The sequence below is a fragment of the Perognathus longimembris genome, chromosome 3, assembly GCF_023159225.1.
Source record: "Perognathus longimembris pacificus isolate PPM17 chromosome 3, ASM2315922v1, whole genome shotgun sequence".
Lineage (NCBI taxonomy): Eukaryota > Metazoa > Chordata > Mammalia > Rodentia > Heteromyidae > Perognathus > Perognathus longimembris.
This window is the reverse complement of record NC_063163.1, coordinates 107,105,044-107,129,252: the sequence shown is the minus strand read 5'-3', so window position 1 is coordinate 107,129,252 and position 24,209 is coordinate 107,105,044. Positions and strand designations below refer to the sequence as shown.

General features: G+C 46.7%; 1 protein-coding gene across 8 annotated transcripts in view; it reads left to right on the top strand.

Moving 5' to 3' along the window:
* The window catches only part of St3gal4 (ST3 beta-galactoside alpha-2,3-sialyltransferase 4), a 47,537-nt gene that overhangs the window by 14,026 nt on the left and 9,302 nt on the right, over positions 1 to 24,209 (top strand). The window contains exon 3 of one of the 8 annotated variants that reach the window (XM_048343665.1): positions 21,604 to 21,707. The exons of 4 other annotated variants lie outside the window; for them this stretch is intronic. In XM_048343665.1, coding sequence (XP_048199622.1) covers positions 21,675 to 21,707 — 33 coding nt within the window. In that variant the 5' untranslated portion in view covers positions 21,604 to 21,674. Of the gene's footprint in view, positions 1 to 11,465; positions 11,509 to 21,308; positions 21,708 to 24,209 lie in introns of those variants that run through there. 3 more of the 8 variants (XM_048343663.1, XM_048343664.1, XM_048343666.1) reach the window with 3 other exon arrangements.

The following is a 24,209-nucleotide window of genomic DNA, read 5'->3' as shown; positions in this document are numbered from 1 at the left end:
GGGCCCACTGTGCTCTTATGTGTCCTGAGTAGTGACCTGTATGCACTGAGCTATGTATGGGGTTATTGTTAAGGCCTGAATGAATATGTTAGTGGGCAGGGCAGGTGTGTCCTGCAAGGGGCCCATTCTTGCCTTCCGGCTCTGTGGTGTGGTGTGGTGTGGTATAATAGAAATGTGAGAGTCCTCACACGGACACACACACACACACACACACACACACACACACACATACACACATCACCCAAAGGGTCTGGTAGGCACAAGAAGGCTCTGGGTTCTATGATTATCTGCGTATTGGCCAGCCCCCTCTCCAGCATTTCTGCCTGCTCCATTCGGAGGGACCACTCACTGTTCCCAGTCTGCTAGGGCTGGCCTTTCCTAGCAATGTCTAGAACACCAGCTGCCCATCCCCTGTCCTCATCATCTCCATTACTTTGCACACTTTTTACGGATGGAGACCACCTTCAGAGGGTCTCTGACCACCTTCTCTGCTTGTGGGATGGGTGGATTCAGGAATGGGGTGGCTTGATTTCTCTTCTGGGAATCATAGATGCCACTCCTCTCTGGCCAGCTCCCTACGCTTTTATTTTAACTTCCCCACACTCGGCATCTTTAACTTTATTGGGCTATATAGGAATAGACCCTCCCATGCCCAAAACTTCCTTGTTCCTGAATTGCCGGCACAGGCAATTGTCCAGGTGTTCGTCACTGACCAGATATCCCATTAAGAGGGGAGGGGAGTACAAATCCTCTCAAAGTGACCAGAGCCAGAAGACTGAGATTTCTTAAGAATCACTGAGATGGAGCTGGGAATACAGCCTTGTGGTAAAGTACGTGCCTTGCATACATGAAACCCTGGGCTTGATTCCTCAGCACCACATATGTAGAAAAAGCCAGAAGTGGTGTTGTGGCTCAAGTGGCAGAGTGTTAGCCTTGAGCAAAAAGAAGCCAGGGACAGTGCTCAGGCCCTGAGTCTAGACCCCAGGCTGGCAGAATAAAAAAAAAAAAAAAAAAAGAACCACTGAGAATCCACACAGAGCTGATAGCCAGCAGCATTTATCGTTTCTACCATGGGCAAAGCTGACATTTTATTCACCTCTGTGGGATGCTCAAGAACGCATCCTGCCCTGTAGTGTGTCTGCTTGGGAACTAAGGGAGCACAAATAGTACCCAAGGTACAATGGTTTGATATAGGACTTTTCAAAAAATTTTTATGATGGCGTGTAAACAAGGTCCATTCTGTAGAAACTGCACCTGGATTTCTGCTTTTTTGCCTTTTTCTCTTTTCCTGGGCTGATACTTTGGCATGAGCTTCTTGCGATACTGGGCAGAGACAGAGATCTCTAGCTCTCAGTCACCGAGTCACAGGGTGAGCCTCTGCTAGCCCGGGGGTAGACTGTGTTGCTAAGCTAGGCTGTTTGGTGGGTCAAGCATATGCTGTGGATTTTTTTTCCTCTCAGGAGGGTTTTTCAGGGGCATTTCTATCTAATGTGGAGAGGGCATGTGAACAGCAGGGGCAATGTCACTGTGGAAACAAAGGGTGGCTCATTGGGAGGTATTGTCTGTGTGGGGCTGGTCCTGTAGTGGTGTAGGGGCAGGGATGGTGGGATGCCTGTACTAGCTCAGACTCAGAGGACCTGTCCAAGCCCCATGGGACTGACCAGGTATGGTGGAACTGGTCAGGGGCCCGGGTGCTGACTTTAGAAAGCTGCTGTGCCTGAAAAGCACTTGAGTTACCCCACTCTTCCCCATTGTCGCCTCTACCTCTCCTCTCCCCTCACCTGTGTTATAGCCAGGGCTCAATGAGCTGACCAGGCTGGACTGTGTTCTAGTTGAGAGAGATGGTAGGAGGGTGGGGTGGGGGAAAGTGTTATCAAGGGGCCTTGACACTCCTCTGTAAATAAGAATAAAGGTCCCACCACATAAAGTAGTTTAAAATTTAAAGGAGATTATGCACACTCACTGCAGAACTATCCCCAAGGATCTTTTAAAAATTAATCCAGCCAGGTGCTGGTGAGTGACCTGTGTGTAATCCTAGCTACTCAAGAGGCTGAGATCTGAGGATCATAGTTTGGAGCCAGCCCTGGCATGGAAGTCCATGAGACTCTTTATCTCCAACAAACTACTCAGAAAAAGCCAGAAGTGGTGCTATGGCTCAAGTGATAGAGCTTTTGTCTTGAGCAAAAGAGCTCAGAGACAGCCCCCAGGCCCTGAGTTCAAGTCTTAGGACCAGCACAAAATGAATGAATGAATCCAGTGATGTCACATCTCTTGTCCATCACCTCTGGTGACTTTTCATGACACCTACTATACTTTAAGCTCCTTGGGATGGCCTGCAGTGTCCTATACCACCAGGTCCCCATAGCCCTTCTCTCCACAGGGCTGCCAGCCTTTCTATCATCTTCTGCCATCTATCAGACTTGGTTCTGTTTCTAATACCTCACAAGCATAGGGTCTTTGTGCATCTCTCAGTCCAGAATCTTCTGTTCTGGGCCCCTCCCAGCTTCTCTTGGCAGTTTTCCTCGGAGGTCAAACCCATCTCCTTAAAGAAAAGGTCCTGATAGCCCAGTTGCAAAGCTGCTGCCTAAACACTCTGCTACTCGGCCCTGAGTCACTACCTTCCTAGTATTTATTGTCATTATTTTATCTTCAGTTTTTATTGGCTTATCTCCACCAAGATATAAACTCCTTGGGTGTGGGTCTGTCCTGTGGACTACTCCCAGCCATATCTAAGGCAGTGTCTGGTGTGCAATAAGCATGGAGTCCTTACTGTTTTCCATTCTGGTCCTGGGCCCAGCCTCCTAGATCTGTGTCCTGGAGCTCCCACCTGTGCTGGGACAAGGGCATTATTCCAGGCCAACCCTTAGAGTCAGGTAGAGGTGGAGAGAGGTGAGGTATGGCCCAGGACTCTGCTGGGGTCCCCAAGAGACTACGATAGTTTCCTAGGTGATCTCACTCAGGGCCCTGACCTGCTGCTCTAGAATTTGGAAGTGAGCAGAACTGGACTGAGGGTGACAGGAATCAGTTCCACAGAAACCACACCTGTGTGTGAAAGGGGTCTCCTTGTGAACACAAAGAGGTGCCATTCAGAAAGAGAAGCTCAGGTGGGCTGGCTCTTCCAGCTTCTTCCCGTGGACTCTTGCAAGCCTTATTTGTCTGTGCACACCCAGGTCTTTGCATGGGGCTATTTTAACTTTCAGAGGGCAGGGGGAAGGACACTACTGTAAATGGCCCTGCTGTTAGCTAACCCACACAACAGAACTCTTGTGTAAATTAGGAATAATCGATCCCTCCATCTGCATAAGGTCCTGTCCCATATGTCTGCATGGCATATGGTTTGTCATGCAGAAGGAAGGCTGGACTTTGGACTCACTCATTTGCCACCTTGGCATGGCCTTGTCCACCCCAGAAGTGTATTCTGTGCTCACCTCTGTACTTAGAGTGGGATGCAAGGAGGATCAAGATGGAAGGTCTGAAAGGCTAACCAAATGACTTAGGTGAAAGAGCATCTAGCAAACCTCAAGACCACCAGAGATAGGAGTGTGGAGTGCTCAGGGAGAAAGGCCGTTGTTTTCAGGGCTGAGATGAGCTGCTTCCATTCAGCAATGAACCCTTGCTTTTTTTTTTTTTTTTGTCATATCCAACTGCCCTCCAAGATAGTACTTTGCTTTTATCTCATTTATCTTACATAAAACTCTAGCAAGATACCAGTGGCTTCCAGCTGTAGTCTTAGCTACTCAGAAGGCTGAGATCTGCAGATCATGGTTTGAAATCAGCCCAGGCAGGAAAGTCGGTGAGACTCCCCAATTAACCAGCAAAAAGCCAGAAGTGGAGTTGTGGCTTAAGTGGTAGAACATCAGCCTTGAGTGAAAAAGCTAAGGGACGGTGCTCAGGTCCTGAGTTCAAGCACAAAAATAAAAGAAAACAAAACCCATACTTACCCAGATAATCATTCAGAATTTAGGTCCAAGGGTGTAAGAACATTTGTATGTCTTTTCTTTCCCCCCTTTCTTTTCTTTCTAGCAGTTTTGTTGTTGTTGGGAGTATATTGTACTCACCAGTTTAAGAAACTGGACAGTCCAAAGGGGCATATGATAACATCTCAACCAGAAATGATAGTGGCTGCCTGTAGTTTCAGCTCTTGGGAGGCTGAGGCAGGAGGATGGAGTTTGAGGTTGACCTGGGCTACATAGGCCTCTTAGTGAGATGCTGCCTCAGAAAGGCCAAAACAAAAACAAAACAATCCAAAAATGTCTCCCTCATTTCATACCCCTTGTCTCTCAGGTGTGCCTTCTTCGGAGGCAACCACTTTCAGAGTAATTGATTCATGTGTGGACACATGTATGATGCATCCATGGAATACTTTTGTTTAAAGTCCATTGGGAGGGGGCGGCTGGGTATGTGGCTTAGTGGTAGAGTGCTTGCATAGCATGCATGAAGCCCTGGGTTCGATTCCTCAGATACAGAAAAGGCCGCAAGTGGTGCTGTGGCTCAAGTGGTAGAGTGTTAGCCTTGAGCAAAAGAAGCTCAGGGACAGTGCCCAGGCCCTGAGTTCAAGCCTCAGGACTGGAAAAAAAGAGTCCATTTGGAGAAAAACAGAACAGTGGTCTCTACCTGCTTTTCAAAATGGAATGCTGAGCTTTAGAGACTACTTGCTAAAGAATGCATGAATTTGCATCTTCTTTGTTTCATGCAGTGTTCATTGTCTGTGGCATGAAGCCTTTAAGCAGATCTCCAGGGGCAGATTTTGGTTGTTTGTTTTGTTTTTGTTGTCAGTCCTGGGGCGTGGACTCAGGGCCTGAGCACTGTCCCTGGCTTCTTTTTGCTCAAGGCTAGCACTCTACCACTTGAGCCACAGCGCCACCTCTGGCTTTTTTCTATATACGTGGTGCTGAGGAATTGAATCCAGGGTTTCATGTATGCAAGGCGAGCACTTTACCACTAGGCCATATTCCCAGCCCCTCCAGGGATAGATTTTTGTCTCCACTTTTTGCTGTTATGAAAAGTGCTGTGCTGGGTACAGTTGTGTGCACCTGTAGTCCTTGCCAGTTAGAAGAGTGAGACAGGATTGATTGAGCCCAGGAGTCAGCCTGGGTAGCATAGCTAGAGCTGGTCCCTAAAGAGAAACACACTCACACACATATCCGCTGTGTGTGTGTGTGTGTGTGTGTGTGTGTGTGTGAGAGAGAGAGAGAGAGAGAGAGAGAGAGAGAGAGAGAGAGAGAGAAGGGGGGGTCAGGATCATTTTGTAGCAAACATCTTGATGGACAAGTCTCTGTGCAAATATAGACTTTTCTGAGAATAATATGGCACTGGAATACCCAGGGTGGTAAAGGGGATGTTGATAGATATTGCCCAATCCCCACCCACAAGTCTAACCTGTTTTTCACTACATAGTCTCTTGTGAGGGGCCCTTTCCCCACATCCTGAGAGCACTGTGCACCTCATGCCTCTTGTGATTTGATATTCAGAAGCATTTTATAAGCTAAGGGAATGAACTGGTTGATTAGGCTTTATATGTTGCAAATGTTTTGTCTGCGTGTGTGTGTGAATCACTGGGCTACACTCCTAGTCCAGGGCCACCTGGCTTTTTATTTTTTCAGTTGATTTGATCTTGAACTGGGGATAGTAATAGTCTTTGGAAGGTAGCAGCAGGAGAACAAGCTGAGTAGTGAGGGGTGGGTGGGAAGGAAAGGGAGCCCCTCCCCAGGGCTGAGGCAGACACAGAGGCATTCTTTGGCTTCGTCTCCAACCCATACAAAGAAAAGCAGGGCATCTCTGCGCCCCTTTCAGTGGCCCAGAGGCTGTCCCTGTTGGAGCCTCTGGAAGAAGCTTTTTGCTGAACTCCTGGGTGCGAAATCATGCCGCCTGTATGATCCTGTGGTGCAAAGAGGGCCGGCCTCAGCCTCGATTCTCCGCAGCAGCTGCAGCCAGGTAGACACGAGGGGGTGAGGGGGGGGGGCGGAGCTTCACTCTCAACAGTCTCCACGGTGCTGCTGCGTCTCCATGGCGTCAGGAGGCCTTTCAGTCTGAGCCTTCCCAGCCAGCTCTTCACCAAGCTCACCACTGAGGCGGTGCAAGAGCTGAGAAGGATGTGGAGTCCCGGCCTAGACACCCTTAAGCCCCCCGCAGATGGATGGACCACACAGGTGTCTCGAGCTCCGCGCCTGGCGCATGCCCAGCTTGGTGCGCCCAGGGTCGGGAGGGAGGGGGGAGGACGTGGAGCACAAGTCACCGTGCCCACGTTGGGCCGGCGGCGTGCGTGCATGCGGCCGCCCACCCGGTGCGTGGAGGTCAGAGGTCAGGACTCCCCTATCCGGGAAGGCCTGGAGCAAGTCGGAGGCAGCGAAGACGGTAGTAGCTTGGCACGGTTATCAGCGGAGCGGCAGAGAGGCCGAGCCAACGGGTCCGGCTACTAGCATGCCTTGCCATCTCCTCAAAGGCACCCCAGGTGGCGGAGAGGCCGGTAGGATGGTCTCAAAGCCGGACAGCACAGCGAGTGCCGCCTGCACGCAGGTACCTCGGCTCCAGGACGCCATTGCAGCCCAAGAGGCCATTGGCGGAGTGTAGGAGAGGCTGGGGCCCGGAGGCCCGGGCCCTCAGTGGGCTGTCCCCCAGGGGCGCTGGGGCTGCAACCCCACCCGCACCCCATCCAGAGCACAGGGGTTCTGAGAAGGTAGGGGCCCGCAGCCCCGGACTCCCGAGCACCCCCATTTGTTCCCTCAGGATCAGCCATCTTGGAACTTCCACCTCGGGGCCTCGAGCTGCACGGAGCCCGGGACCCCGAGGCCCAGAGCGGCTCGCGGCGCCCCCTCCCTCCCGCCACCCTGCATGGGTGCTCTTCGCCTTTCCACTACTCCTTACCTCGTAGTTTTTTTTTTTTTTTCTCTCTCTCTCTTTATGGTAGTTCTGGGGTTTGAACGATGCACCACTTCTCTCATATATATATATATATATATATATATATATTTTTTTTTTTTTTTTTCTTTTCCCGCTCAAGGCTGGCATTCTACCACTTGAGTCACACCCCCACTTCCAGCTTTTTACTGGTTAATTGAGATCAGCGTCTCCCATGGATTTATCCGGGCTGGCTTTGAATTGGCATCCTGAGAGCTCAGCCGCCTGAGTAGCTAAAAAATCACAGGCGAGAGCCACCCACATCTGGCTCTTCCTTTTCAATTCTATTATTATTATTATTGCCTGACACTGGCCTCCCAGTTTAGTATCTAACATTTGCTTTCACCCATTGGCTCATGTTCGATAACTCGAGCTACTGTCTCCTCCCCTCCAGTCCTCTTGTAAATGTTGTTTGCTTGTTTATTTATTGTCGGTCGTGGGGCTTGAACTCTGTGCCTGGGTGCCATCTCAGCTCTTTAGCTCAAGCCTAATACTCTGCCACTTTGAGCTACAGTTCCACTTGGTTGTTCCAGTCGTTAATTGGAGATAAGAGTCTCATGGACTATACTGCCAATGCTGGCTGTGAACCAAGATCCTCAGATCTCAACCTCCTGAGTAGCTAGGATTACAGGGGTGAACCACCAGTGCAAGGCCCTCTTGTAAATTTTATATGTTGAATATTTTCTTTTTTCTTGTGTGATCTTTAAATGATTCTATTTTTGTGGTGCTTGAACTCAGGGCCTCTAAATACACATTTTTCTCAAACTCTCTATTTCCTTTTTATTTATTTATTTATTTATTTATTTATTTATTTTTATTATTATTATTTTTTGGCCAGTCCTGGGCCTTGGACTCAGGGCCTGAGCACCCTCCCTGGCTTCTTCCCGCTCAAGGCTAGCACTCTGCCACCTGAGCCACAGCGCCCCTTCTGGCCATTTTCCATATATGTGGTGCTGGGGAATTGAACCAAGAGCTTCATGTATAGGAGGCAAGCACTCTTGCCACTAGGCCATATTCCCAGCCCCTCTATATCCTCTTTAAAACAAAATTAAAATTAGTATCAGAGGCCTGGGTTAATTAGCCAAATTATCAAAATAACAATTGTGACCTTTTTTCTGTGTTACATCTAACTTTTTTTTTCCTTTAAGAAATAAAAAAAAAGGGGGGGCCTGGGAATATGGCCTAGTGGCAAGAGTGCTTGCCTCGTATACATGAGGCCCTGGGTTCGATTCCTCAGCTCCACATATACAGAAAACGGCCAGAAGTGGCGCTGTGGCTCAAGTGGCAGAGTGCTAGCCTTGAGCAAAAAGAAGCCAGGGACAGTGCTCAGGCCCTGAGTTCACAGCCTAGGACTGGCCAAAAAAAAAAAAAAAAAGAAAAGAAATAAAAAAAAGGGGCTGGGGATATGGCCTAGTGGCAAGAGTGCTTGCCTCGTATACGTGAGGCCCTGGGTTCAATTCCCCAGCACCACATATACAGAAAATGGCCAGAAGTGGCGCTATGGCTCAAGGGCAGAGTGCTAGCCTTGAGCAAAAAGAAGCCAGGGACAGTGCTCAGGCCCTGAGTCCAAGCCCCAGGACTGGCCAAAAAAAAAAAAAAAAAAAAAGAAAAAAAAGTGAGGAGGGTGCTGGTGGCTCAAGCCTGTAATCCTAGCTACTCAGGAGGCTGAGATCTAAGGATCATAATTAGGGTGGGCAGGCAGGAAAGTCTGTGAGACCCTTATCTCCAATAACCACCAGAAAACTGGAAGTGGTGCTATATCCCAAGAGGTAGAGGGCGAGCGAGCCTTGAGCTGAAGAGCTCAGCAATGGCGCCCAATCCCAGACAGAGTTCAAGCCCCACGACCGACTAGAAAAGAAATAAAAACTGGTAGAACTTTCCTAGCATGCACATGAGGCCATGGACTTCATAGCTTCTGTATTTGTGTGTGCATTTGCGTGCATGTGTGCACATGTAATATACTCATCCCCTCTTTATTTTGTGTGTGTGCGCGTGCGCTATTAGTGGGCTTTGCACTCAGGGCCTCATGCTCTCCCTTGGCTTTTTCAGTCATGGCTTTCAGTCCCTAATCTCTATTTGCATATACAATTTGCACAGACAAACATAGTATTGTTTTTTATTCTGACGTTATCTTTTTGTTGTTGTTGGTGATGATGGGGCTGGAGTACATGTCCTGGGCACTGTCTGCGAGCAATTTCTGCTCAAGGCTAGCGCTGTACCACTTGAACCACAGCTCTACTTCTGGCTTTCTGGTGATTAATTGGAGATGAATCTCATGGACTTTCCTGCCTGGGCTGGCTTTAAACTGTGATCCTTAGATCTCAGCCTCCTGAATAGCTCATCATTTGAGTAGCTAGGATTACAGATGTGAGCTACTAGCGCCCAGGTGTTCCTACTTTCTTTTCTGTGTACAAAGAAGGTCAGTCTTGGTGTATACCTAGAAATAGGATTGTCAGGCTGTAGGTTGTATAATGTCTTCAATCTTGGTAGACACTGTACAGGGCCTTGTGAAGCCTCTGCATGAACTGCACTTGACCAGCAGTGTGTGGTAAGTGATCCTTGGGTTTCACATGCTTTCCTGATCAGCAGTAGCTTTTCATGTCTTTTAGATGTTTGGATTTAATCTGTGATTTACTTTCTGGGGTGCTTTTTTTTTCTCATTTCCCTGATTTGTTTTGTTCTGTTTGGTTTTTGGTTTTGTTTTCTTATTCTAGGGATTCAGGAACTTTTACAGGTTGAGCATGCATTCATTCATTCCACCACTGAGCCCTACCTCCAGCCACTCTCTTGAATTTTCTTCTCTCTCTTTTCTTTTTTGCCTGTCTTCCTCACTTCTTCTCTCCCTCCCTTTTTCCTTTTGAGACAAGATTTTATTTATTTTTAACTATGTAGCCCAGGATGGATTTGAATTTGTGATCCTCCTGACTCTCCCTCCAAGTGTTGGGATTACAAGCACAGCACATGCTACTATACCAGGCAGAGAGAGGCGGGGGAGAGAGAGAGAGAGAGAGAGAGAGAGAGAGAGAGAGAGAGAGAGAGAGAGAGAGCGAGCGAGAGAGCGAGAGAGCACGCTCAGGGCCTGGATGTTGTCCATGAGCTTTTGTGCTCAAGACTAGTGCTCTACCATTTGAGCCACAGCTCCACTTCTGGCTCTTATGGTAGTTAATTGGAGATAAGAGTTTCAGACTTTCCTGCCCAGGTGCTTTGAACCTTTATCCTCAGATCTTAGCCTCCTGAGTAGCTCCTGTAGCCAGTGGCTACAGACACAAATCACTGGCACATGGCTCTGACATTTTTACTACATAGTCATAATATTATATTTTCCATTGTAACTATCTTTGAATTTTTTTTTTTTTTTTTTTTTTTGCCAGTCCTGGGCCTTGGACTCAGGGCCTGAGCACTGTCCCTGGCTTCTTCCCGCTCAAGGCTAGCACTCTGCCACTTGAGCCACAGCGCCGCTTCTGGCCGTTTTCTGTATATGTGGTGCTGGGGAATCGAACCTAGGGCCTCGTGTATCCGAGGCAGGCACTCTTGCCATTAGGCTATATCCCCAGCCCTGAATTTTTTAATTTAATTGTACAGTGAGATTTATTGTGGTATTTCCATACATTTAATAACTTTGCCCATCTCATCTATTGCCTTTTCTTATTTCTCTTTCCTTAACCAGTTTTAGGTGCATAGTTTATCAGTAGCATTAACCACATTCATAGTGTGTTACCATTACAGTTGTTTTTCTCCAGAAATCTTCATTTTGCAAAACTGAAACTTTTGGACAACTCCTCATTTGCCACCCTCTCCCATCTTCTGTCAACCACTGTACTGTTTGTGATTTTTGACTGTTTCGTGAGCCTCCTGTAAATGGAAATACAGAGCATTTGTCTTTCCATGACTGGCTTATTTCACTTAGCACAGTGTCCTCCCTCAAGGTTCAACCATTTTGTAGCAAGTGCCAGAATTTCTCTTTCATATCTGATAATGCTCCATTATGTGCATACATCATATTTTGCTTTTCCTCTTATCCTCCCAAAGACATCGTGTTGCTTCTGCACTTTAGCTCTTGTGACTAATGCTGCTATGGATGTGGGTGTATAAATAGCTCTTTGAGGTCTTGGTTTCAGTTCTTTGGTGGGTATTCATATAGCTAGATGTGGCATTGCTAGATCAAATTGTCTCCTTTGCTTTTTCCCTTGATTCACTGACTTTTTTTTAACTTAAGAACTGATATATGTAAGTACTGAGGATTATACACATTGTCTATGATTTGTTGAGAGCTTAAACCCTGAGCATTGTATACCACTATGGATTGGGAAGGGTCTATTCTGGACTCCTTGGAGAGGAGATGCCACTCAGGAGAGGGCAACTTGGATCAGAGACTCTGGTTCTGATTCTACAAGGTCCTGCACGTGATAAGACAGAGCGAGAGTAATTTCCCAGTGCCACCACCTCCCCGTTTCCCTCCGCCCTCACTCCACCCCACCAGTATGCCCTTGAGGCTTTGCCACTAGCTGGATTGGACTCAGTGTGGGCAGAATCTGGGTGGCAATGCCTCTCCTGACGCTCAGGCAGCTGCAAGCTTGTGTAATGATGGTAGTCAAGCAGCCAAGAAGACAGGTGAGTGTGGTTGTGGGAGTGGGTAGGAATGGAGAGGAGGTGCTGTGATGGAGGACCTGCTTGTCTGGCATGGGGAAGAAGCTGCCATATGCCAAGAGAAGCCAGGGCTACCGGACACCCTGACACTGTCACCTCCCAGGGACTGAATGCTTGTGCTATGCCAGGCTAGTACTGAAGGTCTGGAGGCTCACAATACCTTAAAGAACTTGCTCCTGGCACCCTCATTTTACAAGGGAGGAATCTGAGGCCCTGAGAGTCCAAATTGGATCTCAGGTCTTTCTGAATCCCTTTCTCTTTCTATTGCTAATAGTGCTTTGAACCCCTGGCATTTTATCCCAAGCTGGCTGACTTGAGCAAGTGAGGAAGGCAATTTTTCCTGGGAGCTCTCCTGAGGCTCTTGGAGTTTGCCTATGTGACATCATCGCCTGGTGTGGCCCCCCACCCTGGAGCTGATGGTGGTTAAGCTGAGTCAGAGGTGGCAAAGGCCAGTTCTTCAGAAACAGTAATCTATCTGTTGATAGCAGTGTCCTTGTGACAAGAGAAAATGGAGGCCATTGTTGGTGCTGCTAGATACCAGGGTGAAGTTCTGGCAAGGCCCCAGTACATTTCTGTTCCCCAGGTCTTTGCAAAAGAAGGACCCGATGAAATTGTCTGTTCATAGTTTCTCTGCTTGTTTGCTGAGTAAGTGAATAATAATTCACATATTTATTCATCTAGATATTTGTTGATTGCTTAGGTACCAAGCATGCAGTATAGTGTTAAGAGACACTTTGGGGCACAAGGAGCCCTGCTTTCTTCAGAGCACTGTGGACTACAGGGCATAACTGCTGCAATGGAAATGAAGCAGGCTGGTGTCACAGAGGTGGATGGGAGGGTAGGAGGCTCCTGAGGTTGTCTGGAGGAAGCTGTGGCCAGGAGGAGGAGAAGCTGGTCCTAACCCCTGGTTCCACACTCCTCAACCTTTGTAACACCATCCATCACTGCCTGTCCTGATGAGGTACCCGAAGTGAAGTCATTGGCTTTGACCTCTGTTTCTACTCAGTCTCCATTCTCAAATGGAGGATCTCTTAGAGCAGATAGGGTTGTGCAAACTCAAATTCTCACCTTTGAGGAGGGAAGATGTGTTTAGGAAATGTGAGGGATGTCTAGGTGTCATCTAGGATTTCCATAATTCTATAAACATTCAGTTATGAGTGTGTTTAGTTCAAGGCTCACAGTCTTATTTCTGTCTTTTTTAGTTGTGGACAGATGGATCAAAATGGTGGTGGTGGTGGTGGTGGTGTGTGTGTGTGTCTGTGTGTGTGTGTGTTGTGCAGGGAGTTGGGCTTTCCCTTGGCTTTCTTGTTTATAGCTAGCACTTTACCACTTGAGCCATACCTCTAGTCCAGTATTTTACTGGTTAATTGGAAATAGAGCCTCACAGCCTAGGCTGGCTTTAAAATGATTCTCCAGGTCTCAGCCTCCCAAGTGGCCAGGACTACAGATATGAACAAACAACACCTGGCTAAAAGATGTTTTAAAGGATATTTACATGTATCTGCAATTTAGACTGTTGGATTATTGGGATTGCATTTTGTGTACAATTGAACCTTGCCTAATAGTCTTACTCTTATCTAGTCACCACCTTGTACAAACCGTGGGAGAAACGGATCTTTTTATCAATTAGGAGACAGAGGCTTAGGGATGTTGGCATTGTAACAGCTGGCAGAGGGGAGGAGTCAGTCCCAGAAGCTGGCCTCCAGGACACAATTCTGAAGAGAAGGTTCTGGAAAGCCACTTCTGTCTGACTTGCTTATTTACCCAAATGAGCTGATATGGGATGTAGGAAGGTGTTGGAGGAGAAACTCTGCAGGCACTGGAGCAAGAAGCCAGGGTCAGGAAGAGAGGCTGAAAGTGGCCAGAGTAGTAGTTGAACCCATTGACCAAGGGGCAGTGTCATCTTCAGTTACGTTTCTATATTCAGGGGTTTGGGTGGGTGGTCCCAAGGCACAGGGAAGGAGGTGCAAACAGGATTTTTGTTGTTTCGTTGTGTTGGCTTAAAAAAATACTGTTACTAAACTCGGGGCCTGGGCACTGTCCATTAGTTTTTCTGCTCAAGGCTGGTGCTCTGCCACTTGATTGATGCACAGCTCTACTTCAGGCATTTGCTGCATATTCATAGATAAGTGTCTCAAGGACTTTTCTGCTCGGGATGATTCTGAACCATGATCTTGAGATGTCAGCTTCCTGAGTAGCTAAGGATTACAGGCATGAGCTCCTGGTGCCTGGTGGACAGGGCTTTTTCAGACTCTAATGTGTAAGGCCTTAGGCCTTGTCTGTAGGTCAGCGTGAGTAGGATATCTCTCCCAACATCTCAGACTCCTGTAGTCTTTTTGGATTGAAGCATGCGAAGCAAGTACATTTTAAACAGCCCTGCAGTGTAGTACTTGGAGATGGACCTGGTTGTGACTCCTTGACATGGCTGGGAGGGATCTTGTGGATTGTCTCACCTAGTGCTATCCTACGGAAACAGAATAGGAGCTACAAATCATTTTCAGTTCATTTTTACCAGGCTCTGATGGCCTGTAATCCTGGATACTTAAAAGGCTGAGATTTTGAGGATTGAAATTTGAAGCCTGGCTTGGGAGAATATAAGACTCCATATCCGAAAACACTAGCAAAAAGCTAGGCTGGAGGTATGGCTCAAAGTGGTAGAGCACCAGACAAGCAAGCAAGCTGAGCAGGTACAAAGCCCCAAGTTCCAATCCTGGCACAGCACATAAAAATATTTTAAACCATTAAATTTAGGTACATTTTTCAAAGACAAAATAGAGAGATGAAACAGCCCAAACTTAATATAGAATTATAATATAGCCCAAACATTGCTTGCTAGGCAAATGCTCTTCCACTGAGCTAAATCCTCAACCCCAAATTTCCAATGGGAAAGCAATATAAAATAATAGTGAAGGTGCTATTTCATCCTTTTTTTCCCTAAGTAGTTGAAATCAGTGGAGGTTTCTACTTAGAATATGTATCATTATGGGCTAACCACATTTTAAGTATGCAGTTAGCCACCTAGCTTGGATCCATTATGTGGACAGAGGAGGGCTGATATAATCTGGGGGGACCAGATGGGTTAGGGCCTGGCCATGCTGGTGATGAGATCTGAGTCCTAGTCTCATATGCCAGTGTCTTAGTTTCTGAGCCTCAGGGGGAGTATTTTCTGGGTAGGAGGAATAAGGAGCCTCCCCCACCCCCCTACTGAATCTCCTGGCTAGGACCATGGGGCAGGTCCATTTTGGCACTGTAATTCTTTATTCTAGGTCTGACTTGTCCTGCAGACTACCACCTTATCACATAGGCTACAGCTTTCTAACTCTGAGAATTCATGAAAATGAGAGCCTCTGGTCCTCTAGGCAGACACTGGAAGGATGACTTTCAGGTGGCTCCCCTTGGTGTGACTGGCAGCTGATCAAATGTATGATACAGTGTTTCTGTGCAGAATTCTGCTGAGCTTAGATGTTGGGGCTGGGGAACAGAGAGAGCTTTGTGGCTGTAGAGGGAAATGTGCCCACGTTTTCCTTAGGAGAAGATCTTTACTGGCCACACAATGGACAAAGGCCTCATATCTAAAATATATGTAGAACTCAAAAAATTAAATTCCTCCAAAACAAATCCTCAAGGAACCAACGGCCCCCTCAACAAATGGGCTAAAGACCTAAAAAGAGACTTCTCTGAAGAAGAAATGAGAATGGCCAAGAGACACATGAAGAAGTGCTCTACATCACTGGCCATAAAGGAAATGCAAATCAAAACAACTCTGAGATTCCACCTCACCCCAGTAAGAATGTCAATTATCAGGAAAACTAATAATAACAAGTTCTGGAGGGGATGTGGTCAAAAGGGAATCCTACTACATTGTTGGTGGGTGTATAAACTTGTTCAACTACTCTGGAAAGCGGTATGGAGGTTCCTCAGAAGGCTAAACATAGAGCTCCCCTTTGACCCAGCAGCCCCACTTTTGGGCATTTACCCAAAAGATTACAAGCAAGACCACACTGTAGCCACAAGCACAACATTGTTCATCGCAGCACAATTTGTCATTGCTAAAATATGGAACCAACCCATATGCCCCTCACAGACGAGTGTATCAGGAAAAGGTGGCACATATACACAATGGAATTCTATGCTTCTATCAGAAAGAACAACACTGCCCCATTCATAAGGAAATGGAAGAAGTTGGAAAAAAAGTCATACTAAGTGAAGTGAACCCAGATCCAAAGAAACATGGACTCTGTGGTTTCCCTCATAGGGAATAATTAGTACATGTTTAGGTTAGTCATCGCAGAAGACCACAATAGCCCAATAGCTATGCCTGTATGAACGTGTAAGATGCTGCTAAGCGAAATGAACTCCACATTATGGAAAGCAAGTGATTAAAAAAAAAAAAAAAAAGAAGAAAGCTAAGCCCATATGAGAATAAAGCATTACAGGCCAAGCAAACAGCAAGTGTGGAGGCCCTTTGGATGGCATGTGATAGCTAGTCTCATCAAGGCATAGGAGGCTTGGGGGAAAGGGAGAGTTACAAAAGGAAAGAGGGAGTTGCTGGACAAGTAGATTCCTGCAGGTCAGAGCTAGGACATAGACTTTCCAAGTGAGATGAGGAGGCATGCGGTCACACTCAAAGTCCTGCCTGAGTTCCTTCTGGGATCTTGGCAGAGGACAGTAAGCTGAGAAGGAATCACTTTAGGCTAATTGACACCATGGAGACTCATGTACTTTGACAGGCTGGTGAATGTTTGCAGACAGGTGTCATGTAGTCATACACTGAGATTCAGAAGGATGGTGTGTAGGGCCCAGGAGACCAGCTTATAGCTTGGTATGACATGGCTGCAAGAAAGCATGCATGGAAGTCTGGTGTCCAGCTGGACAGCATTAGTGATCCCACAAAAACAGTCATGGGTGTTGCAAACTTGAGAGCTTCCAAAGGAGCAGTAGGGCCCAGGTGTAGCACCTGTGTCTCATGAGGAAGCCTGCCTGAAAAAGGGCCCGACTGAGAACGTTTATTGCTGTTCTTTTTTTTGCCATTCCTGGAGCTTGAACTCAAGGCCTGAGCTCTGTTCCTGAGCTTCTTTTGCTCAAAGCTAGCACTCTACCACTTGAGCCACAGCGCCATTTCTGGCCTTTTCTGTTTATGTGGTGCTGAGGAATGGAACCCAGGGCTTCGTGTATGCTAGGCAAGCACTCTACCACTAAGCCGCATTCCCAGCCCCATCTATTGCTGTTTTGAAAGCTCCTGAAAGACTCTGTGTGAAGGGCCCCACTTCTTGAGTTGCTCCAAAAGGCAGTCAGTAGGTGGACATTCCAGGAACTTGGAGTCTAGGATCTCCTTTATGAGATATTTCTATTAGAAGCACTGGGGATTGGAGTAGAGTCCCACAAAATTGAACGTTTCTAGCCTGGCTCCATTCCTCTCTAGCTGTACAACCTACACCATGGTACTGATGACCCTTTTTTTTTGCACTTTAATTTTCTGCCTTGGCAGCAGAAGAAATTATAGTGTTTGGCTCATTGGGATGATACTTGAGCAACCCTGAAAAGTGTCTGGCCTAAGCCAGGCACTGATGGCTCACACTTGTAATCCTAGTTACAGGAGGCTGATATCTGAGGCCTGTGGTTCAAAGCCAGCATGGGTAGGAAAGTCCATGAGACTCCTAGCTCCGATTAACTACCAAAAAAATTGCTGAAAGTAGCACTGTGGCTCAAGTTGTAGAGCACTAGCCTGGAGAAAAAAAAAATCCCAGGAACAGCACTCAGATCCTGAGTTCAAGCTCCAGGACTGGCACAGATGATCAAAGGTACAGAGGTTGAGAGGTCTTGCATGTAGTAATCACAGTAAGAAAGCACAGTATGTTTCTGTTAGTGATAAAAGATAAAATAACCTGTTGAGCTTTCCGTTATCACTTGTTTGTCAAATAGTTATAAAACATCTGCCATATTCTAGTTACTTTTTTTTGTTATTGTTTTGTTTTTGTTTTTGCCAGTCCTGGGGCTTGGACTCAGGGCCTGAGCACTGTCCCTGGCTTCTATTTGCTCAAGGCTAGCACTCTACCTCTTGAGCCACAGCGCTACTTCTGGCTTTTTCTGTTTATGTGGTGCTGAGGAATTGAACCCAGGGCTTCGTGCATGCTAGGTAAGCACTCTACCGCTAAGCCACATTCCAGCCCCTCTTAATATGACTTGGTGACATAAAAACATCCCCAATGAGACAAAGGTCACAGTTTTCAATAGGCAGGATCCAAAAGCACATGATTTTATAAAAATCACATTTTCTCATAAAAAATCTTTTATACCCCAGGTATTCTGACAGATTCTTCATATAAGTATGTCTCCAGCTCCAGAGATCATAAAATAGTGGACAAGACTTAATAAAAGCCAGGACCTGGGCCTGGGAATGTGGCTTAGCGGTAGAGGGCTTGCCTAGCATGCATGAAACCCCAGGTTCAATTCCTCAGCACCACACAAACAGAAAAAGCCAGTTGTGGTGCTGTGACTCAAGTGGTAAGAGTGCTATCCTTGAGCAAAAAAGAAGCCAGGGACAGTGTTCAGGCCCTAGGTTCAAGCCTCAGGACTGGCAAAAACAAAAACGAAAAAAGGCAGCCCTGTTTCATACAAATTATATCGTCTGCTAAGTACTGAAATAGAGATTATAAGGAATATTTTGTGGGAACAAAAGTGTTAGTTAAAGCATTTAAAAAAGCATTAGGAAAAGCATTATACAGAAGGGGCCGTGTGAAGCCAATGCCCCTGGAGTGGGATTGTTCTGCCTGTTAGAGTGTGAGGGTCAGGGTGTTGTCTGTATGTACTCCTGCAACAGAATGCCACAGGCAGGGCCATTTATGACAAAGTAGAGTTTATTCACCTCATAGTGGTATAAGCTGGGAAATTAAACATGGAGAGAATTCATCATCTCATGTTGTAAAGTGGAAAGTCAAGGAAAAATACATTTATTCTCTCCCCAAAGCCTCAAAAGTTGTTGTTAGTTTTGTTGTTGTTGTTGTTGCTGGTCTTGAGGCTTGAACTCAGGGCCTGGGTGCCGTCCCTCGTTAGGCCTCTTTGTGCTCAAGGCTAGTGCTCTACCACTTGAGCCTTAGCCCTGCATCCAGCTTTTTGGGTAGTTTGTTGGAGACAAGAGTTTGCTGGGGACTTTTCTGCCCAGGATGGCTTGGAACCATAATCCTTGGATCTTAGCCTGCAGAGTACTTAGGATTATAGGCCTGAGCCTACCTAGCCTCAAAGTTTTAAAAGGCAAGATTCACCCTGAAATAGGTTTCTTCTCTTTAGTCATGAGCCTGTACAGTCCAACAAACTATCTATTTCCAAGATTCAGGTGTGGGTCAAGCACAAGCTAGGCATTACTACCTGCAAAAGGCAAACTAGGCAAAGAAGGGGTACTGGTCCTGTGTAAGCCCAAAACTAGCAGGGAAGACAATACCAAAATTATTATTATTATTATTATATGTTTTGGTACCAGTACTGGCATGTGTCAGGACTTGGGCACTGTCCCTTAGCTTTTCTACTCAAAGATAGTGTTATACCCCTTGTGCCACAGCTTCATTTCTAGCTTTTTTGTTTTTAATTGGAGTTAAGAGTTTCATGGACTTTTCTCCCCAGGCTGGCTTCAAACCATGAATCTCAAATCTCAGCCTCCTTGGTAGCTAGGATTATAGGATTGACCCACTGGCACTTGGCTACAATACCGAGTCTTTTTTTTTTTTTTTTTTTGGCCAGTCCTGGGCCTTGGACTTAGGGCCTGAGCACTGTCCCTGGCTTCTCTTTGCCCAAGGCTAGCACTCTGTCACTTGAGCCACAGCGCCACTCTTGGCCGTTTTCTGTATACGTGGTGCTGGGGGATTGAACCCAGGGCTTCATGTATACGAGGCAAGCGCTCTTGCCACTAGGCCATATTCCCAGCCCCACAATACCGAGTCTTAAAGCTCCAGAACAGTCTTCTATAGTTACATGTCTAGTCTAGTAGAGGGGTTGGGCCTTGGGACCCCAGGCAGCCTTACCCCTCCCTACTGCCCTCATGGCCTTGCAAAGGTGGCGCGATTCACTGGCTCTTGAGTCTTGGGCCTGGTCCCATTTTCATGGCCTACTGAGGGCCTCTGCGCCAACTCTGACCAGGACTTCTGCTGGTATACACTACTTGGGCTTCTATATGGTGGTTCCACTTCTGTTAGGGCCTCAAGCTGCCGGTGACATCCTTTGAAATCTAGGAGGAAGCCACACCTCTACAATTCTTGCATCCTGTGTGCATATAGTTAGTACCAAGGCTTGTTATGGCTCCTTTCGGAGCAGAAGCTTAAGCTGTACCCTGAGCATTAGCTAGGGCAGTTGGCAGTCAGGAATGTTGGGAGTACAGGCTTAAAGAAGCCCAGGCACTAAGTCCCGAGCTCCCCAAGATCCCCTAGATATCTCTCTCTCTCTCTCTCTCTCTCTCTCTCTCTCTCTCTCTCTCTCTCTCTCTCTCAAAATATATTTCTTAAACTCTGGGCTTGACATTTCTGGTCAAATTATGGGAGGGGCAGTATTAGCAATCTCCAAAGGCTTTGTGGTTATTCTCTGTGGTCCTGATGAATAGCTTGAGGTTCCCCCGTCCAGTAGAGGGAAGGACTTCCTTATCATCTGGCCACTGGCCATGCCCTTTGTTTTCCTCTCCATTCTCTTAACACAGCCAGGCGGAGAATCCTTCAAATCCCCAAGCTCTGATTCCTTCTTAATTATAGATTCCTCTCCAAAATCAGTTTTCACATTTTACTGTAGACAGTTAAAGGAATCCATGATGCAGTTCCCTAGTTTATTGTTATTTATTTCTGCCTTCCATAAACTTTTAGGGCCCAAGCACAATTCATCTAAGTTCTTATCTACTTTGTAATCAGAATGTTTCTTTATGCTGTTTCCAATACCAGGTTTTTCATTTCCATCTGAGAACTCACCAGAATAAATGACTCTTGCTAGCTGCTACCAGTATTCAGTAATGGCCTCTTTAAGAAGCTTCAGACATTTCCCCCAGTTCTCTTCTTCCGAGTCTTCACCAGAAGAACCCTAATGCTCCACTTCGCTGAATCTAGCCTGTACCTCCAAATTCTCCCAATTTACTCCATACCAGTTCCAAAGCTGCCACTCCACATGTTAAGGCATTTGTTATAGCAGCAGCCTTACTTATCAGTGTGGAAGGAGTGCAAGATAGATCTAGGAGCCAGCATTTAAAAGTTGGGTACAAGCAGAGCCAGTGAGGACTGTCCTAGAAAACTGAAGACCCTTGACTAGAAACCAAGAAGAAGGTATGATAAGCAACATCTGGAGCCCAAGAGTATGAGGAAGAATAAGATAGACCTTCCCTGGGTATAGAGATTAGGAGGCCACAGATGGCCTCTACAAGAACATGAGGGAGGAGGGAGCATGTAGAGGTGGAGGGCAGAGTGGGAAGGGAGGAAACCCAGCACATAAAGAGGTGAGGAGAGGGAGAGTCTCTGGGAGTTCAGCTGAAACAGACAAGTTTTTGCTTCAAAGGAAAGTGGAGTGTTTATAAGTTAGAATTTAGAAGCCAGGTGTGGTGGTACAGGTACAAGCCTGTGATCCCAGCCTTGGGGTGACTGAGACAGGAGGAGCATAAGTTTAGGACCAGCCTGGTCTCAAAAACACAAAGTAACAACAACAACAAACAGAAGGAATGAGGTAGGAGAGACAGGGCAAAGGGATAGGATCATTGATCAGAATTGGTTCTGGGAAGGTGATGGGGAGAGATGGATGAGTGTTCCTGTGGAGGGATTTGGTGAGAGGAATGGTAAATGAGTCTAACAGTGCGTGTGATCTACTTGTTTGCCCCTTGGTGCAGCAGGTCAAGGCTGAACGTTTGCTGCAAGTTCTGCTGTGAGGTGGGGGCAGCACAGCATGAAATGTGATTCTTGCTCCATTGGGCTTGACTCCCTCACCTTGTGTCCTCAGTTCTGCCCTTGGGCAAGTCCCCTGTTAGAGCCTACCACATCACTTTAGCCAGGGACACCTTGGTTCTGGGCAGAGTGTCAAGGGAGTCTTCCTGTCTGGAGTCAGCTTTCCCTGCAGGTTGTGTGAGCTGGTTTCCTTAGTAGCTGCTTAGAGGGAGAAGCTGCTGAACCTTGAGCATGGATGGAGCAGATGCGGGCAGTCCTACCCAGGTACTCTCCTGTGGCTTTTCTCCTGCCCTTTTGTACCCAGGAGCCGGGTCAACCATGTGGGACAGCTGGGAGGTGGGGGTGGGGTGGGGGGAAGGCTACAGGTTGTCCTTGTGGTAACCCAAGAAGCTCCATACAGCAGACTGTCCAGGCACAGAGCAATCTTCTTGGCTGGACCCAACAAGAGACAAGAGTAGGCCCATTAAATCCCTGACTGTGCATCTTGGAGCAAACTCTTAAGACTATAGTCTGCTCAGCTTAGCACTTCCCTTTGGGAATGCAGACATGTGATACAGACCTGTGGTTAGGAAAGGAGTTAAAGAGGGGTAATTGTTTGATTGCCTAGGCCCAAGCCAGGCTGCTACTCTTGACTGTCTTGTCTTTTGGTTCAGGACTGAGGCTTGGCCTTGGTACCTGAAGCTTTTGCTTATTGGCTAGCACTCTGCCAACTGAGCCTCACTTCCAACCCTGAAGAGTTGGTTATTTATTTTTTGGTCCAAGACTGGGTCCTCACTGTCAAAAGTCTCTTCCCTCAAAGTTGGGGCTAGAATGTGTCTTTAAATTACTGTATGCCATATTTTCCATTTTGGCTGATGTTAGAATTACAGAGGAGGTAGCGTTTTTGTTGTTGTTTTGCTTTTTACTGCTGGTGCTTGAACCCCTATTTTGTTTTTGAAATTTAAAAATGTTAGTTTAAGCCAGGCGATGGTGGCTTGTACCTGCAATCCTAGTTACTCAGGAGGCTGACTTCTGAGGATTGTGGCTCAAAGCCAGTCCAGGCAGGAAAGCCTGTGAGACTCTTATCTCCAGTTAACCACTAGAAAACCGGAAGTGGTGCTGTAGTTAAAGTGGTAGAGTGCTAGCCTTGAGCCAAAAGAAGCCAGGGACAGCACCCAGGCCCAGAGATCAAGCCTCACAACCAACCAAGAAAAAAAAAAAAGAGTGAGAGGTAGTTTATTTTTTGACATTATAAGACTATTTTATCCATGTGCCATCATATCACCTTAAAATTCTATTTCACCATTAAAAACAATTTATTGTTACTATAGAGGTGGTGTACAGAGAGATCACAGTGAGTCAGGCAGTGAGTACATTTCTTTTTGTACAGTGTCTTCTGTTTCCTCATTCTTTCCTAGTCCCTCCCTCCCTTCTCCACCCACTAGTATAGTTCACTGTCCTCAAACTCTAGTGAGCCCTACTGTTGCACTTTTCATCCTTTTCCTCTCTAGCTCTATGTCTTCCTCCCTGCCCTTCCATACATAAGGTAAAGAAGACAGAGGCACTTAGGCATTGAGCCTTTAAAACACGTATCTTGGTGGGTGGATCAACATATGTGGACATTTTCTCAAGTCTTCAGGTAAACGCATTGTACAGTCAATGTACAAGGAGATACAGTGAGAGGGAGGGGACAGGAGGGTGTGGTTGATAAAGTTATGAACTGTTAAGAGATGGAACGATCCACTCTCCAAACTGTTAATTCCAAGTGTGGCTCCAGATAGGTGGCAGGACCCACAAGGAGCTGGTTAGAGTGAAGATCCTTCCACTCAACCCACATTCTTGAATCAAAATGAACCCATCAAAGCTCAAGAAGAGAGATCTGGTTTTGAGATCACCCAGGCTAATAATTCTCCACCTGGCCGCACCTTAGACCTGCCTGGGGTATTTAAGCAAACTCAAGGGCCAATGAACTTGACATTTCTAGATTTATGAACCAGAAACTCTTTTTTTTTTTTTTGCCAGTCTTGGGCCTTGAACTCAGGGCCTGAGCACTGTCCTTGGCTTCCTTTTGCTCAAGGCTAGCACTCTGCCATTTGAGCCACAGTGCCATTTCTGGCCATTTTCTACATATGTGGTGCTGGGGAATCAAACCCAGGGCTTCATGTTTGTAAGGCAAGCACTCTTGCCACTAGGCCATATTCCCAGCCCCGAACCAGAAACTCTTAAAATTCTGTTCAACCATTGTCAAGAACCTTCTCTGACAAGAGTTTCTTAGACTTGAATGTAAGTCATGTTCAAATCCAGATTCTGACTTTACAATCTTCAGAGAGGCCTAAGATGTTTCACTTCTAACCAGAGTCCCTGTGTTGTCCAAGTTGCTGGCTTGATAAACATATTTGGATCTGCTAGACTGACTTCACAGTCTGATAGCCCAGGGAACAGGGTCAGAGAAGGAAATGGGGTTGTGCATGACAGGCAGCCTAGCCTGGAGCCCACTTAGTACTTGTTGATTAATGTGTGCCAGGTAGCACACTGGAGATGGAAGTTTGAGCTAGGAACAGAATGGACCTATTTTTTGATCCCCGCAGAATTTCTATTCCAATAGTGTCAGACAGAAAGCAGAGGCCTAAGTAATGAAGCTAATTGCAGATTGGGGCAGCTTGCAAAGGTGATGAAGAGAGCTCTGTCAGTGGAGAATGACTTGGAAGTTGCTGTGAGAGAGTAGAGCTGTCTAGGGAGTTAACTAGAGACCAACTTTTTAGAGCAATGGTGTGTGTGTGTTGGGGG